The sequence below is a fragment of the Merops nubicus genome, unplaced genomic scaffold, assembly GCF_000691845.1.
Source record: "Merops nubicus isolate BGI_N331 unplaced genomic scaffold, ASM69184v1 scaffold595, whole genome shotgun sequence".
Lineage (NCBI taxonomy): Eukaryota > Metazoa > Chordata > Aves > Coraciiformes > Meropidae > Merops > Merops nubicus.
Window position 1 is genome coordinate 8713 of NW_008610118.1, and position 17823 is coordinate 26535.

General features: G+C 37.1%; 1 protein-coding gene across 1 annotated transcript in view; it reads left to right on the forward strand.

Moving 5' to 3' along the window:
* The first annotated feature begins 408 nt into the window (after positions 1-408).
* KITLG (KIT ligand) overlaps positions 409-17823 on the forward strand; it is a 33399-nt gene continuing 15984 nt past the window's right edge. Inside the window, exons 1-4 of the mRNA XM_008940782.1 lie at positions 409-530; positions 1157-1229; positions 8962-9075; positions 16333-16395. Coding sequence (XP_008939030.1) covers positions 409-530; positions 1157-1229; positions 8962-9075; positions 16333-16395 — 372 coding nt within the window. The remainder of the gene's footprint in view (positions 531-1156; positions 1230-8961; positions 9076-16332; positions 16396-17823) is intronic.

Here is a 17823-nt window from a genome sequence, read left to right on the forward strand (position 1 = left end):
ATGTGGTTTAGTGGTGGACTTGATAGTGTTAGGTTAATGGCTTGACTTGATCTTAAGTGTCTTTTCCAACCTAAAGGATTCAATAATATTCCTTCCACTCCACTTTACTCCTCCACTCTATTTGGTTTTATCCAGTCCTATTACAAATGTAACCTGTCTGCCGCATCAAAGGAGTGGGATATAACAGAACTGTTATCTGGAGCTTACCTAACCCAGGAGTTGTGAATCCCAACAGTGGCTGTGAAAATTGATACATGGGGCAAATCAAATCAGTCAAGAGATTTATGCTCCAGGTATACCAGTTTTTTGATTGCTTGTGTAGGAGGACTGCCTAGACCTATCCCTGTATGTTGGAATTCATGTTACTGCTATTTGGCTTAGTAGCAAATGTTGCCAGAGCTTTTCTGGATGGACCACAGAGTACCACATTTACCTGATGTTGGTCAGATCTTGGATGAGATCTTCACAATGGCAGAGGAACTGAGGAAAGCTGCTGCACCTCAGTCCAATGATCATTATCATGATGCAAAGTATATAATTTATGCAACCTCTGTTTCTTAACTTATCCCGAGTGCTCTTGTAGACCACCAATGTAGACAGCAGCTGTAAAACAGGTCAGGAAATGAATAGTTTCAGTAGCACAGTACCGATGTGAAAAAATATCACCCTTCGGTTTTGTCCAAGCTTATACTGGTGTTGGCATATCCCAGAGATCGAAACAGTTTTATTTAATCGCATCTAAACTCATAATTGCAAGGATATAACAAGATTAAGGTAGGTGAATGAAACATTTAATCTAGACTGCGCCGCGCATCCAGTTTTGCTTTGTGTTTAAAAATTATCCTTTTTTTGGAGTAAGGCCTCATATTGAGCAGGTTGGATAAATTAGTTCTGAATTTATATCCGTGTGAAGATACAGGGCCTATCAGGGTTGTTATCAAAGGAATTTAGAGTTCAGAAATAGCACAGTGTCTTTCTGAGAACATGTCTTTGTTTCAAGACCAAGTTGACCGGGCTATGATTTTTATTTTAAAAATCATCCCCTAGTTATACAAGAAAGTATAAAAGGATTGAAAAAATGAAATGGTTTTAGGCATTTTTAAATTTTAATTTGTGTAAGCGTATTTTTTTTTTTCCGATTTTTCTCTTACCATAGGCTGAAGCATGAAGTGAAAGCTCTTCAGATTTATAGTAGTTTACTTTCTATCAAAGTTTATATGAATGAAAGAGTAAGAATACACTTAACCTGTTTTACGTCATACTATGAATGAAGGACAGAGACATTTTCATCATGTACATGAGTTTTATTGTATACCAAGTATCAAAATACCTGACGTTTTTGCTGTGGTGGTTTGGGTTTTTTTTGGGGGGGAGGGGGGGAGCAGAGGGTGTTTGAGGGTGGAGGTTGTTTTTCTCAGTGTAGTAGTTCTCACAACCCAAATTCCTGGTACACTGTAGCAGATCAAACCTTTGTAGCAGAGAAATTCCATCTACCTTGTAGCAAGTAAGAGTTAAAGATCCAGTACAGAATTTCTGTAACAACTCTTACTCCATTTCCTTTACTGGTGCTCAAAGGTCTAAGATTAAAAAGGGTGACTGTGTGCATTTTCATTATAATGACAAAGAATACTCAAGAGAGTAGATTTTTTTTTTTTTTCCCCAAACTTGGCAATCAAGCAAGACATCTGAAGCAGATCTTTAAAACCAATCTTTAATTAAGTATTTTATGGCTTTTCGTTCCCTGAGGAAGTCATATCATCCACCTCCATACAGTGTGAGAATCTTGTCCTCCCTGCCAAGATAATCTTGTATCTTACTTAGCCTTCCCCTTTAAATTACTTAAGAATACCGTTGGATTTATGCTAGAAAATGCTTTCATAAGTTCCCAGCAGGGTGTGGGGGTTGGGGGGGGGGGAATGGGAAGTACTCGGCTTACTATTGGGAGTTTGTGGGCTGTCTTGTTGTCAACTGAAGTCTGGTCTTGTAAGTATTTTGGATCTCAATGTCTCCATTAAGAGAACAAGTTGGTCTTTATCATTCTGAAGTGGGATAGGAAAACATAAAATTTCAGTACCAATCCTGGATGATTCTAATGGAACTTTATAAAGAAGGGGAAAAAAAATATATATCTCTTGCCAGTGCATATGCCCTAGAAAGGCTATGCTAAAGTCCTCATAATCTCCAATAATGACTTAAGAGTAAGATTTCTTTAAACATACATGTTGGGTGGTGTTTTTTTTTAACTTTTCTTCCAATTCAAACATTTTTGTCCATAAAACTGGTTCTTTGCAGAACTAGAATGCCATCTGATGGATGATTATCAGTAAATATTTATTTGAATGCTCTTAACACAAGCACCAGAGGCAACATCCATATGTAATTACCTGTCTCTTGGTAAATTCACTTCCCAGTGTTTGGGAACTAAACAAACTGGCTGTCATCCAGGATAGATTTAGGATGCATGGAAACGGTCTGCATCCCTGATTGTCAAGTGAGATTAAAAAATGCACAAAATTTTTTATGGAACAGATAACATTTTTAAAGAGCCAAAGTAAACATTTTTAGAACAGCCAAATATTTTACAATGGTATCTTTACAGGGATGGAAAATAAATAGATAATTTTACACATTAAAAACACTGTTTTGTAGCTTACTGAATGTAATTACAAAATACCTGGATTACATAGATTTGCAAGGCAAACTCTATATCAATTTACAGTTCTTGCTTATCGTGTTTGTCTTGGTTCCAGCTGAAACACACAAACCAAACAGAGCAGGATTTTGGTTGCACCTTCCTAAGTGCAGCACACTGGCTGGAGCAGCCTGAGCTTCTGCATCTGTCAAGGAGAACTGGAAAGAGTAGAGGATGATAGCAATTAGCCTGAGGTTGCATGAAATGAAGCTGGCATATAGTCTAAGGAGCTTCCTAGTTTTCCCAGGATCTGGATGGTGGGAAAGAATAGTGTGATTCATTATTTTCTCAGCATAGTAAGACCATGTATCTTAAAATTGTCTGTCTCAGGAAAAAGATGTGCATAATTTGGCAGAGCTAAAGAACAGTTTTTCCTTCTAGCTGAAGGAAAGGTAGTGAAGAAAAAGTTCACTGCATTAGCGTTCAACTGGCTTGGGCACTATTTTTATCCTTGACCTGAATAGAGTTATTTCTGGTTCATTAGCAGTGTGCCTTGGAGGGGAACAAGGTTCGTAAACATCTGGATTTGGCACTAGCAATTGACTAGTGCATGTGGCCGGTGGAGTCCACCAAGTGACACTTTAGCATTTTGCCACCAAATGGACAATTAGCTGGCAAATCCTGTTCATGTCAGTTGTCATTAGGCATTCCAGAATCCCCCATGAGAAAGCAAGTGAGTGTGCAAAGGTTAGGGGGAAGAGGTTTTGTGGTGAGGAGCATCAGATAGAGGTAAATGTGCAATTGTCACAGGAAGATCAAATAGCTGTGAAAGCAGGTTGCCTGTTGAACTCATTTGAATGTAGGGGGCAATGGCAGCTTTCCCTGCTTATGACTGTAACAATAACATTAATTTCCTTCCCATTTACCCCCTGAAGTACACTCAAGTCTTTTAGATACTATCTGCAGAATTGGGCTGCAAGTATTCTGCATTTTGTAAATAACTTAATATGTGTTCTAATATTTTGCGTTTAAAGCGCTCCAAAGCCTACTCTGAAAAAGAGTGACCAGCATTTCTGGAGTTTCTGTTTAAACCAGAATCCAAATAAATCACTCTAATACTTACTGATGAATTTTATTTACTTTTATCATCATACTCCCTACTATGCATTATTGTTAAAGAAAATGAAGAATAGTATCAGTCACTAGAAAAATATGTATTTGCTTTTTGTAATCATAACAAAACATGTAGGGCATGATCCAGAGATTTTTAGGTGTCTTACCCTGGCAGGGTGACTCATTGAGCTGGAGTTAACCTTTTGGCAGTCAACTGAACAAAAGAGAATGTTCAAGAAAACTCGCATGTTGACTGGGGAGCTTCCCAGAAGTTAGGGTGCCCAGATGGAGAAGCATGTGTAAGACAAGGATACACATAAACGTTCTCATGCCTGTGCAGCAAATGTCTTTTTTTTGTCTACAAAATGGCTTGTCAGTGTAAAAGGCATAAATGTTCTGAAAAATAAGGGTCAGGAATACCAGTGTACTCCCATTTTGCCCCTTCTGTCAAGGAAGCCATAGCTGGGAAAGTACCTCCAGTAGTAATTAGGAGGTAGATATCAGAGAAACAAATCCCAATTCCCATGAGCTGGAATTACCTTGGTTAGAGAAAATCTAATGTAGGTCTGTCACTTGTTAGCAAGCACCCTAGTTGATAGGCTACTGTCTTTGGTGAGACTAGTGTCAGCTTTTTGAAGGACAGTGATGGGTGTACACTGTTACCGTGTACATGATTCAACTACATGTTATTCAGGATTCATCTCCTGGGTAGCTTAGAGCACGTTGGGACCTTTCCAGTTCCAAAGGTGCTTGCCAAAATTCTTCACTGTTTCCAGAACTAGGTGGTCATTGGTGGGTGACCTTTTTTTTTCCACACTTAACACACTTTATGGGGCCTTGAGCAATATTTAGCATTTAAACAATGTACAGGCAGAGCCAATTAGAGTACTAAAATTACCACTGTTGTTTGCATGGGTAAAGGTATCACTGAGTACCATGAAAATGGCAGTTGGATTACTCTTCTTTAATTTTAAGTTTTTTTCCACACTGACAATAAATTCTTAATTGGTTAAAGACAATTGTTCCATTACTTTAACTTTATCACAGATAAATAACTAAATAGATTAGTAAACATTTAAGAGTTATTGCTTTTTTGTTTCTGGTTGGTTTGTGGTTAAAATAAAAATAATTATTTTATTTTCATTTTCTGTCTTACAAAAAGGCTTTTTGTGGCATAAGTATGAACATCAAGTTAGCTATCTGTGACTGAGCAACCAACATTGTGTGTGGCAGAAGTTCACATGCTGTGCCTCAACAGAGCAGCATGCACACACTGCCTGAGGAGCCAATATTGAGAGATGTTCCTACCCCAGCATTAGCAGAAGGGAAAAATAAATTTGGGAAGCCTGGCCTAAGGTGAATAGTGTTCCACATTGTCAGCTAACCCTACTGTAGCTATGGCTTGGGGTTGTGGTTAATTAGATGATTTGCTCAAGAAACTGGGCTGAAAAATTCTGTGGCTAAAATGATTTGAATGTGAGAAATTTTATAATGAAAAACCCGTGCGTCTGTATTGTTACTACCTCTCCTTGTGCTTACTGCTTTTTTTTTTTTCCACTTTTTTCTCCTATGATTTCTCCCTACTTCTTATTAGAATTGTTATCAGTACAAACTAGATATTTGGAAATGTCCAGTCTTCCCAATATTTGGCTTATTTAGCAATGTGCAACTGAAGGGATAGTCTTCGACACACTGGATTGTTAGCTAAGCCTCTAAAATGCTGTTAACTGAAATTATAGCTTGTGGGTTATAGGCAATAGTAAAAATCATTTGCAGAATGATTGAAAGTGTATGCTTGAAATCTTTAATTTGGATTATCCTTTCCAGTCTAATTTTTTTTTTTTTTCCCTTTCACAAAACCAATTTACATATTTAGTATTTAGGAGATTTCAGAATATAAAAACAATTGAATAACTTTGAGCCCAAAATAGCAGGAGGCCCTTTAGCATACAGGTCTGCCTCCTGTCTGCCATATATATTCAATTTAATGCTAGTAGATGATGTGTGATTAAATCCTGTGGCCAGCTTTGAAAATCCCATTTTACCTTAGAAGTAATTATATATGGAAATCTGTTATGAGTCCTGTGTGGGTAACTTTCATTTATGCTTAGTAAAGTGTTAAAACTGGAATATCTTTTTATAAAGCTGTTGTTTAAGCTTCCCTTTTGTTCTGTCCCTGATTTAATTGTATATTCAAGTTTTGCTCAAACAGCAGGTTTGGTCATTAGTAAATAACGCCAAAATAGCTTAGCCCTTTGATCTAGAGACGGTCCTTACATACAATGTGCCTGTAGGCATGTGTAATATAAATATTTTATAAGTACAAATAATTAAAAAATTTTGGATAATAGGCATGTTGAAACTAGAAGTATTTTGCAGATTTGCAGTTCCTGTTGGATGACACAGGGAACACATAAGCAAGGAAAAACCTCAAATCATCTCAAAATTTACAAAGCATTTGTTTTTAATAGCAGTTATAAAAATTACTATGCTTTTAAATCAAAGTATTTACATAAGAGAAAATTACTGATTTGCATAATTCTAAGCGCGTAGTGATTTTAAGTTTCATGTATGGGTTGTATTTAGAGACAGAAGTACGAAAGTTGACAAGATGCATCAGATTTCTGGTTTTATTTGTTGTCTATTATTTGGCTTATTAATATTACTCTGATCTAAAAAAAAGTATTTCCAGTTTAAAGAGTTTTGTTACTTTTTTGATTATTAGACTATTGTGTCACTGCTACAGGACAATGTTTAACATAAGTCAGTGAACAAATCCTGTTTTTATTTACTTACTACTCAATATTGAGGAGCCCAATAAAGAAAGTGATGATTTCTGGTGTGGACTCCATCTCCAAAGAACACATCAGGTAAACATTCCTGAACCCCAGTGAGTGTAACTGTTAGGGTACTGTTTAACTGTGAAAGCAGAATTACTTTTTAAAGAAATTCTTGAAAGCAGCATAGGTAGTCCATTTTGGAGCTGATTGTCATTAAGTTCTTGCTTTTTCTATAACAGTTTTGTTCCAAAAATTGCAGTGGGGAAGTAATCTGTTAACTTGAGGTCCCCTTTGGTTTCCTCTGTGATTCTGGAGTTTGTGAGGAGAAGGGGATGTTTCCCTGACCACTTAAAGGTAGTTCTTGAACAACTTTGAGCCCTTAGACACTGCAAGGAGCTCTCAAAGGTCCTTTCAGTGTCTTTGTTTCATCTCCCAAGTGCTTGAATTGTTCACATATGTATAACTGCAAAGCTTCGTATAGCATAAGATACAGAGATTTTGTAAGAAAGGTTGTGAAATACCTAACTTCAGCTTAGGTACTTGCAATTCTTCACATAGGTAATTACTATCACATTTTAATTATTTGTACAAATATTAAATTAAAAGTCTTTCTAAATGCTACTTTGTTGAAGCAAGGGCCATTCTCAAAAAACATGCTGCATATTGAATGTGTACTTTTCTCAATATTTTTTATTTCTTTCTGTGTAAGTCTACCCATTATCACATTCCTATGGTGTCTGAGGGTAAAGTTTAAGGAAAGCTGAGTGCAGGCCCCACTGAAATGGGTAGTCCTGGCTTGTCCCATGTGTAATTGAGCATTTCTGCTGTCTCAGCTACCTGGATCAGAAAGTTGGTCTGCCTGAAAAATAGCACTGGAAAACAAAAATTGAAGTTGTATGGCTAGTACAGCTGGATAAACCATCTCACCAGTGCCAGTCCAAGAGGTAGTAGTAGGAGGTTGGATTGTGTTTTCCAGCAGTAACCCACACTGGTTTTACCTAAATGAGTCAGGAAGTCATATTCTAAGAAAGCACAAATGACCAGTTTTACTTGAGATGTCAGATACATACAAGATTTAAGATATATAAGATAGAAAAGAGAGATTTACTTGTCTTTTAACAGCCCTAAGCAAAGTGCCTGGCACTGTTCCATGATGTAAATGTAGCTCCTAAGCACTCTCTATCATTACGCTTTCTTAGCTTCTCTAGGATCCTATAATAATAATAATCTTTTAAATGTGTGATTTTTCTCTCTCTGCTTTCCTGGAGAGCCTCATCTATGTTGTTTCGTTTGCTTTGGTCTTAAATTGAAAGGTTGAATAGTATTTGAAGGCAAGTCTGGAGAAATGAGTTCTTTACCTGTCACAGGGAACAGACGGGGCTGAGATGCATCTTGGATCATGCAAAAGCAAATTCTGGTCTCAGTCCTGCCCTCACAGAGGCTCAGGAGCTTGCACAGGCAAATTCCATACTTGCAGTAAGTGTACACCATTATCGGCTCTTGCTGACAGCTGCAGTCAGCTGGCACAAGAAGCTTCACAACCTGAGGCAACTTTTGATTATCTATAACATAAATGCTTTAACATTCTGGAAATAAAGATATGCAGCTTAAATCTGGCACAGGGCTTTGTGGGAAACCAGTAAAGCACAAAGAACAGCAGAAGGGAAGGAAGTTCAGGCAGTGTAGCCAAGGAGACACCCAGGTGCATCGCAGCTAGTTATCTGGTGCTTTTCTGGCTGCCTCACAAGCCTGTGTGGGTACATTGCGTTGCTGTTCCTAATAGGATTTAGGAGGGGAACATAGTGCCCAAGCCAAGCTGCTGCTCCTGAGAGACCAGGGCACACCACTTAGAGAAAATGTGTAGTGTTGCTGCTTTAAGATCTCAGGTTTTGGGCAGAGTGCTGCTCTGGTTTAGCTTCCAGTTTAACTGCCCAAATGTAATGGCTGTGGTTATGAACTTTCTTTTTATCTTGCTGTGGTCTGGTATAATTTTTTTTTTTTTTTTTTTCCCCATCATTCATTATCACATTAGAGGCAGAGGTTTATCAAATACGTTATCAGGTTACCGACAAGTATTTAGCTTTATGTTGATGATGAACATTGCAAAGTTTGTCTCTCTCTTCTTTGATATCTGTAAACTTTGCAGAAACTCACCTAACCAGGATCCTGCACAAGTTATCTGATGGCTCAGTACCAGGTTTTCCATTACTAGTCCAAACTTACTTGCTTCCAGAAAAGATGAATTAAGTGCATTTCTGTGGATCCCTGACATGAAGATTACACTATAGTGATATGAGTATGTCCTCATAAAAGATGAAGAGTGTTGCTACACCTATATGAAAAACATTACTACAATCTCTTGTTATTTCACTTTTGGAGATTACTTACTTGGGGTTTCTTGTTATTTTCCTTTTTTTTTTTTTTTTTAATAAATAGACTTGGATTATCGCTTGCTTTTGTCTTCAACTACTCCTGCTTAATCCTCTTGTCAAAGCCCAGAGTTCCTGCGGGAATCCAGTGACAGATGATGTGAATGACATTGCAAAATTGGTAAGTAGCTTTTATTTTAAATTATTGTTTATGTTAAACAAAAGTGACTTGTGACACTTACATTTTAAAGCAAAATTAGCAAATCTGTATTAGAACCAGGGGAATATTAAAAAAAAATAAATAAAATCTATCAATATCTGTCACTTGATCAAAACCTTTGTTGCAGAGACTGGAGAATATTCAGACATATTCAGAAAAAAGTTTCAGAGTTTATTGAAGAGATTACCTTTTTGACCAAGCTGGAGCGAATGTACATATATATATTTTCATTCCTTCCATAAAAGTTGTCAAATGTCTTGATTTACTCAAACATTGTCTGGGATCAGATTGCTTCCCATGAAGGTGAAACATTACTGTCTTTCTGTTAGTGATTTGCATGGAGAAGACTAGCAGCAAACACAACTGAAATGAACCATATGGCTTTAACCTTCGGTGTAAAAAAATAGGGTGATATTAGACATCATTGTAGTGATCAAGAAGATAATGATTGAACAGCTCTTGCAGCCTTTAGCTGTGAGTGGACTTGCTGTAACTTCAGTTTAAGTCTGAAGGACTCAGAGCTTCATGTAAGAACTGACTTTTAACTGTTACTAAATTGAGCACTGCATTAACCTGAAAAGCTGCATCTCTTTCTATGAAGTTGATTCGTATTTAACACCATTAAAGTCAGTGATTATGTTAAGCTGTAGTAGTGTAGGATCTAACCCCAAACTTTTTAAGAAATAGTATCTACTGAACACTTAACAAACATATGTTCATCTACATATTGACTTGAGCTGAAAATTATGGCTTCATTATGGAAAAACAGTTTCAATACTAGTGTTAATTTATCAATCAATTTGGATTCCCTTGCATTTGCTGTCAGTGCAGTGTTCTTAACTTGTTTTCTCTGGGCATTGTTATATACACTGGCAAATAAAGTACATTTCTGGAAGTGCTCTATAGTCCTACGCAAATACTTGGTGCTTCACATTAGTCCCTTTAGGCAGAATTCTGAAGTATTGGCATGTTCATGCAAGGTAATATTTCATCTCTTGAAAGCATATTAAGCTTTGATTTAAACCTGTTGAAAGCATGACAGAACCGCAGACCTCCTGTGAGGGCTGGTGAAATTGTCAAGTACAGGGTTAGCAATAACTTTAGTCAATTATGTATCCTCAGAACAAACACTAACTTTCCCTTTTGTACAGTTTAAACTTCAAGAATGTATAAATATAGGTTGCCATAATTTGCTTGCAGCCTTAGCAGTCACACTTTGGTTTTGAGATAAATATGAAAGAAATCTTATATCATAAAAATTAGGTTAGTGTTTAATTTGACTGTGACTTTCTGTATCGTGTTCCAACGTCTTCCTCCAGACTAGTCTAGCAACTGCAGTTCTTGCATGTATCCCTGCAGCACTGTTTCCATACCCAACACTCCACATCCCCTCCTTAGTTCTTCATATCCAGTGCAGTTGCTAGTTCCCTCCCATGCCCCCTAGGCATGATGCCTACTTGAGCAAAGTTCTGAGCTCTTGCTGAATTTATATCTTCTTTTGCTGGACTGCTGGCTGGGCAGGAAGAACTTTGTGTGTGGTGACTCTTCTGGTGCATGTGCTGCTCATCCTGGAAGAGAACCTCTGCCAACTGTGCAGGTTGCACTGTGCGTCTGTTGCTGCCAAGCCTGAGCAATGGCATGGGGCTGAGCTCCTCTGGCCATTCATCAGTAAAGATGCTGTACAGTCCTCCTCCTGACTTACACCCATACCTTTCAGATCTCTACCAAATGCAAAATTTGAGTGAAGTTAACTAGCAAGTTCAAAGACAATTTTGGTTGGAGAAAATACAAAGCCCAAACACCTGGATTCTCTTCGTTTTGAGTTGTGCATCTGAGAATGTTTTGAGGAAACTCTGTATCCCTGTTTTGTCTATCTGTGTTAATATTTGCATAGATTTTTCATTTTCTTCCAAATTCTTGGTGGATAAAAATCCTGTCTACTGAAAAATCTTTTTCTGGCTTTGCCTTCTATAATTTTGCCCTTTTGTATATTAATGTGCTGCTCTGACACTATATTTTCTACTAATTTCCATCATTTTTTTCATTATCAATGGCAAGTGTCTTGGTTTTGTCTTCAAAGACACTATTAACACTGCCTGTGATGTCTATACACATGCTGAGTTTGCTCTCTTGTCCTAGCTTCCCCTCATTATTTCCATGGTATGTGTTTTTCTGTTTGTGACCACAGAAAGGATGTTCCTTCGTGAATTCTAGGCAAATTCTCCTTCTGTTTTTCTTATGCTAAATTTTTTTGCAGCATGGATATATGTCCCTCTTCTTCTTTTTCTTACTCTGTTCTTCCCTACCTCTACTGCAGTTCACTTGCAAAACAGTGCCACAGTTCCCTGCCACAGTTCCTCTTGCCTGTAGCTTGGTACAACCTAATCTTAATTTATTTGTTTCTGGGCTTCTTGTTCCAAGTTCTGTAAACCCTCTATATTACTGGTAGGAAACCCCCGAGCATGTCTGCGGCTGTGTTCTGATGACCTGTAGTGTGTTCTAGGATTATGTGAAGAACATGCCTCAATCAACACTTTCTGTGAGTATAGACCAGAGATGTCTACTAAGCCCAAGCTTATTGGAGAATAAATAAGGTACACTGTGCAGTGCCTGAAAATGTGAGTCACTTGCCTAATCAACTTCGTGTTAAGTAGTAAACTGAGGACAGATGTATGGTGCAACTTATTTTCAGTGGTGTTAATCTGGATTTTCACTAGATTGATATGAGACTCATACCAGAAGCTAGAATCAGAAAGAGCACAATCAATAACGACAAGGCTTCTGAGCGCTAACCAACCTAAAACCAAACCAGGCTGGTATCTGTTCAGGCAAAAATTGCTTATTATCTGTAAGATCAAATTTATTCAAATCTTTATAATATAATTTTGTCATAGGAAGAATATGTCCTAAGTAAAATTATTCTAAGAAGCAAAGGACAGCAGAACAATCATTTTTTGTTTATTTTTTTTAATAGTGAGATCTTTAAAAGAACATCATTTCATACATATAGAGAACAAAAGTGTTTAGAGAATCTTCCTTCTGCATAATCACTTGCACTCCTGCTTCTTTTTTAATGAAGATGTCTGGAGGGAAACACATTACTTGATGAGCAAATGTTCTGTATTTTGAAACTGTAATTGCAGCACCTGTCAATAAAGCCTGTGCCCATTGTTCTTGTCAGCATAGTAAGTCAGCAGAAAGCTACATTGCTGTAAATGTGGCTCTGATTTTGCATACAAACTAGGAATCTGTACATATGTTTGTTAAATATGATCATCAAACATATAAGTAGAATTTTCACTAAGCTGTGCAGTATGTATACAATGTGCCTACATGTTTTGGTTTCATCCATTAACAGAATCTAAGATATTCACCACCAATTCCATTATTTACTTGTTTCATTTATTTTTTTTTCTTTTGAGTGTTGGAAGCCTAAACAATAGTCAGCATTTACTGGCTAGGTTGATTGTTTGAGACACATTGTTTCAAACACTTTGCTTCCAACTTACGTCTTTGCTATAAATGTGTGCTTTACACTCCCTGCAAAATTTTATATTTATTTTTAAGTGGATCTAACACTCCTGAGTGAAGGGGTTATAAAAAATGATCCGGTATTGATATCCTGCAAATAATCTGCCACTATGGCTGTAAGAAGTATGAATGGAAATTGTTAGCATGTCATCTTAAGCCAAAGGATGAGGATTTTATTGACTGCTTCATTAGAAGATAAGGTAGAGCAGACTGCAGAGATGATGGAGAGAAAGTGAAAGCTCCTGCAGGAAAAGAAAAGCTGGGGATGCAAAGAATGGAGATGCAGAGGCATTAGAGAACAGGAAAGGGGAATGAAGAATAGAGAAATGTGAGGTAAAAGTGGTCGCCAAAATGAAAGTTTTATTTTCCTGTCATATGCCTCAGAGTAAAAAAGATATCACTGACAACAATAAATGATAATTTTTACTTTAGGGTCTTACTTTGTCTTTGATCTGTGTATTAAAAAAAAAAAAACAAATCATGATATCTATGCTTGTCTCCTTAACATTTTCAGAACAATCAAAATAAAGAGAATTTCCAAGAGCAGTAGCCCTCATTTCAAAGCACTTAACTAAAGAGATAGGCTGTTTTGTTTCTGTTCTGCTGTTTTGATGAAAGAGTAGTTTATGGAATCCAAATTGCTTTTACAACATCCCTTTTTCATCTCCCCATCCATGTGACCATGAGCATATTTTAAAAGTAAATTTGGGTTATGCAATGTTAACAGTGCTGTATGAAATATTCAGACCTGTGTATGTCAAAAGGAATCTTATATTCCCCAGTCTGAGATTTTGGTACAGCTATATAAGACATAATGTTGGTTTTGTATGGATTTAAAGACATAAGTCTAGATTCTCTGTTCTTCATCTCCTCTCAGATCCTGATAGGATTTCTACAACCACACACCCCCACTAAGTCAGGGAATATTTTTATAGCACTTTAGTTAGAATGCAGAGTTATTTTAGTTTTATATATACTTATATATAGTTACTTTCCCAGAGCATTAGTTGGTGTTCTCCATAATCATTAAAACTGTTACTTTTATCTAAACCAAGGAAAGTTGTGTAGGCAGGTGTTTGGTTACCCCCAAATTTGTCACTGTACTTAAGGAATACAGGAACCAAAAAAGCCATTCAGGGACTCGGAGAGTTTCAAGGACAGTTTCTTTTCATTCCCCTTTGTTCAGGCAGCTTAGAGCCCTCTTTCCCCCCGCTCCTTGTTGGGAGCCACAGCAGTTCATCATCCCACACAGGATAGGTACACGAGGTCCTTTCATTCATTTCAGGATCATTTCAGCAGTTGAAAAACAAGTGTTTGGTTTTGCATGGTAGTCTTGGTGGTTAAGACGGTTTGTCTTAAACAAAATTTCAAGATTCATTTCAGGAAAGCAAGAGAGTACAAGATGCAGAGATATAGTATAAACATATCCTTCACTCTTACATCGGGGGCTCTACCCTATTTTCTGTGCATGAGTTGGGAAGTCCAACTGGGACACAAATATAACTTCCTTGCTTTGAGCTTCATCATCTACCATCAGCAGAGCATCTGGCATGTGGAGTTTAATCAATAAAACTTTAACAAGTCGTTTTGTCTTGAGGCAGGGTATATATTTTGTGCTTGACACCCTCCCCCCTAGCGATCTCCATTTTTAGTAGTAAATTCAAAAATATCTTTTCTGATTCACAGTCTGTCAAGGAGAAAAATATCTGAGGCTGAGCTGTATTCTCTGGCTTTGTTTGAGAAGCTGTAAGAGCTCTTGGGCGCTTGCATTTTTTTTTTTTTTTTTTTTTTTTTTAACTGTGCATGAAAAGTGCTTGACAGGCTCTGATGCCAGTAAAGTAGATTGTATACATAATGCATATCAATTCTTGTAGTGTTCATTGATTTGGAACAAATTTAATCTTCCAGTGACCTTTCTTAAAGAGCAGTGCTTTTGCTGACACTGCTAAGTACTGAATCCCTCTAGAGTGAGTATGGAAAACTTTGCACATACAGTACCATCTTTGCTATCTTTGCTCCTTGAAGTGCTGCTAATTCTACCTCTCTAGGCACGCAAAAGAAGCTGGATCACCTATTAATGTGTCATGGCGATAGGATGTTTTTAGGGGAAGAGGAAATATTTTTAAAATTCTGGATGGGGACTTAGAATAAATCAGATGCTCTAAAGAAAAAAAGAAATGTATTCTAATATTTTTCAGTATTTATCACATCTTGAATCAACTCCCCGAAATAAATAGAAGCTGATGTAGAGAATTTTAGTGGCACTACTTCAACTGCTGCCTTGGGAATCCATAGCTATAAAAATTAAAAGAAAATTAATCTATGGAAAGGAATTTTCCATCATAATTTGTATAAAGCTTTATTTTTTAAAATAGTACAAGAAAGCTACATGTCTTGAATTGAAAGACACATTTTAAATAAAGAAATGTTTGGAATTCACTAGTGAATGACTGTGCATAAATATTGTCCTTGATAATTTCTAGACTCATAACATTTTGTGGTTGCTTTTTTAACTTCTAATTGAAACTAAATTTTAATTAAATTAAAAATTAGCAAGAAAAAAGATCTGTTGTATCAAACAAAGTGCTACCTAAAAACTGCATAGGAAAAAAAATAAAAATCACTGTGCTGGTTGCTATAGCAGCAGAATAAAAAGCAGCCATAACAGAGTAATCTTTAACCCAAAGAAGAAGAAATGCTTTGCTGAACAAAGTATAGATTCTGGTTCACCAGAGCAATTATGTATGTGCTTGTCTTTTGACAAAATTATTTCAAACCAGGATGAGAAATGTCAATTGAATCTTTCACTGAGGCACAAGAAAATAGATTTGCTGTATTACGAAGCATCATAATATCGATAAACCTTTTGAAAAAAGTACTTCAAGAGGTTGTGGATCATGGCAGGGTCTCCATCTTCATTTCCCCGCTTAGCACATGCCCTAGATCTACTACTACATCTCACGGTAGTGTTGGATCCCATTTGTGCCAGATTACATTGTATAATTCAGTGAGAACCCTTCTTCCACTCTTGGTCCCGCCTTCAGCACACCCCATATTCACTCACATCTGGAAAGCCACACTCAGCTTGCGTGTGTGGAAGCTCTTCTTTGCCCGGGGGCGCTGCCATGATACAACTAACTTGCTCACCTTGCAAGAGGCACAGCTTCACAGTTACAGTTGTGTTCAAGTGTTTTTATGACCTGGTGCATAACTAAGCACAAGGCAGGCAGTATTTTTTTTTATGTTCAGATGCTTGCTGAAGTTAGAAATTATCTGAAGGAAAAAGGCTTACAGGTTGTTTGGTCCTGTGGTTTGGGTTGCATGGAAATGTTCATGTAAAAACTTCGAGACATGCCATTTAAAGATGAAAATGCAGTTGAACTTCTGCAGTAATGAGTAACCTCAGATTATTTCTCCACACCACATTACTGACTTTAATTCTGCTGGGAATTGGTAGCATTGAACATGATGAGATTGGATCCACAGAGGTGTGGAAAGATGCTTCAACGGTGAGCAAATAAGAATTAGCAGGAGATCCACAGGAAACTGAGCATGTAAGCATTTGCACCTGGTAGGTTTCTGAAAATTTGTGTTGAATGTTTTATAGATTTTGTTGAATGCAGTGATGGAAACTCAGTCTTACTTTGTCTAGCCAGCAGTAACACTTTTATTATCTGTTTATTGTAGGTCGGAAATCTCCCAAATGATTATATGATAACACTTAAATATGTCCCGAAGATGGATAGTCTGGTATGTACAACCGCTTCAAGTTAATTCCAATAAAATAGCCCACTGGAACCAGTGATGGCCTAATGTTTTTTACCTAGTCCTATGGCTTAGTAAGTTACAGTTAAATAATGGTTATTTCACTTTTCATATGCTTCACAAGTATTCATTTAAAAGAAATGTAGAGAGATTACTGCAGTCACTTAAAACCTTTTCAATTGCAGGTGTTCTAGAAAAATGTTTTCCATATTAAATTTTTTAACATTTTCTCTGGAAAAAAAAAATTAAAGAACTCAGTATTATTCCATAACATCAACTGAAAATTGTTTTGTTAAGGAAGTAGTTTCTTCCTAATTTTATTTTGAAATATACTGTAGAATGCCCTTCTCATTTCAGCCATCAGAAATGCCTTTAAAGCACAAAAAAAAACGGAGTAGCCAATAAAAAGAACCTTGAGTTCATTGTCAGTAACTAAACAAACCAGTAGAACACAAAGATATTATTGCATTGAAACATGCTTTTTATTATTCATCTATGTAATTCCATAGTTAATACACAGTAATACTTTCAACTAAGCATCATCTATATTTTTTAAAATTTTATAACATTTTGGATTAAAAACCTTTTCATATTCTTATTTCTTATTCTACTAAATATCTCTTATGTTTTCCCTTAATTAAAAAAAAAATATTTTTAGAATGATGCATTGGAAATGCTTTCCTGTTGGTTTTTTTTTTTTTTTTTTTGACACTGCATGAAAAGGGAGAGAAGGGAACAATATAAAAGTAGATATTATGAACTACATTTTGCTTGGAAGAGACCTTTCAGATCAAATCCAACTATCAGCCTAACACTAGCAAGTCACCACTAAGCCATGTACCTCGCCACATCTATATGTCTTCCAAATATCTCCAGGGATGGTGATTCCACTACTTCCCTGGGCAGCCTGTTCCAGTGCTTTACAACTTTTTCAGTGAAGAATTTTTTTCCTAATATCGAATCTAAGCCTCCCCTGGCACAGCCTGGGCCGTTTCGTTTTGTCCTATCACATGTTACTTGGGAGAAGAGATCAACAGCTACCTCACTACAACCTCCCTTCACGTAGCTGTAGGGAGCAATAAGGTCTCCCCTCAGATTCCTTTCCTCCAGGCTAAACAACCCCAGTAGTTCCCTTAGCTGCTCCTCATAAGACTTGTGTTCTAGACCCTTCATCAGCTTTGCTGCTTTTCTGTGGCTATGCTTCAGCACCTCAATGTCCTTGTAGTGAGGTGCCCAAAACTGAACACAGTATTGAAGGTGTGGCCTCAATAGAACTGGGGGACAATCACTGCCCTAGTCCTGCTGGCCACACTGTTGCTGATACAAGCCAGGATGCCATTGGCCTTTTTGGCCACCCGGGCACACTCCTAGCTCATAATCAGCCAAGTGTTGACCATGCCCCCAGGTCCTTTT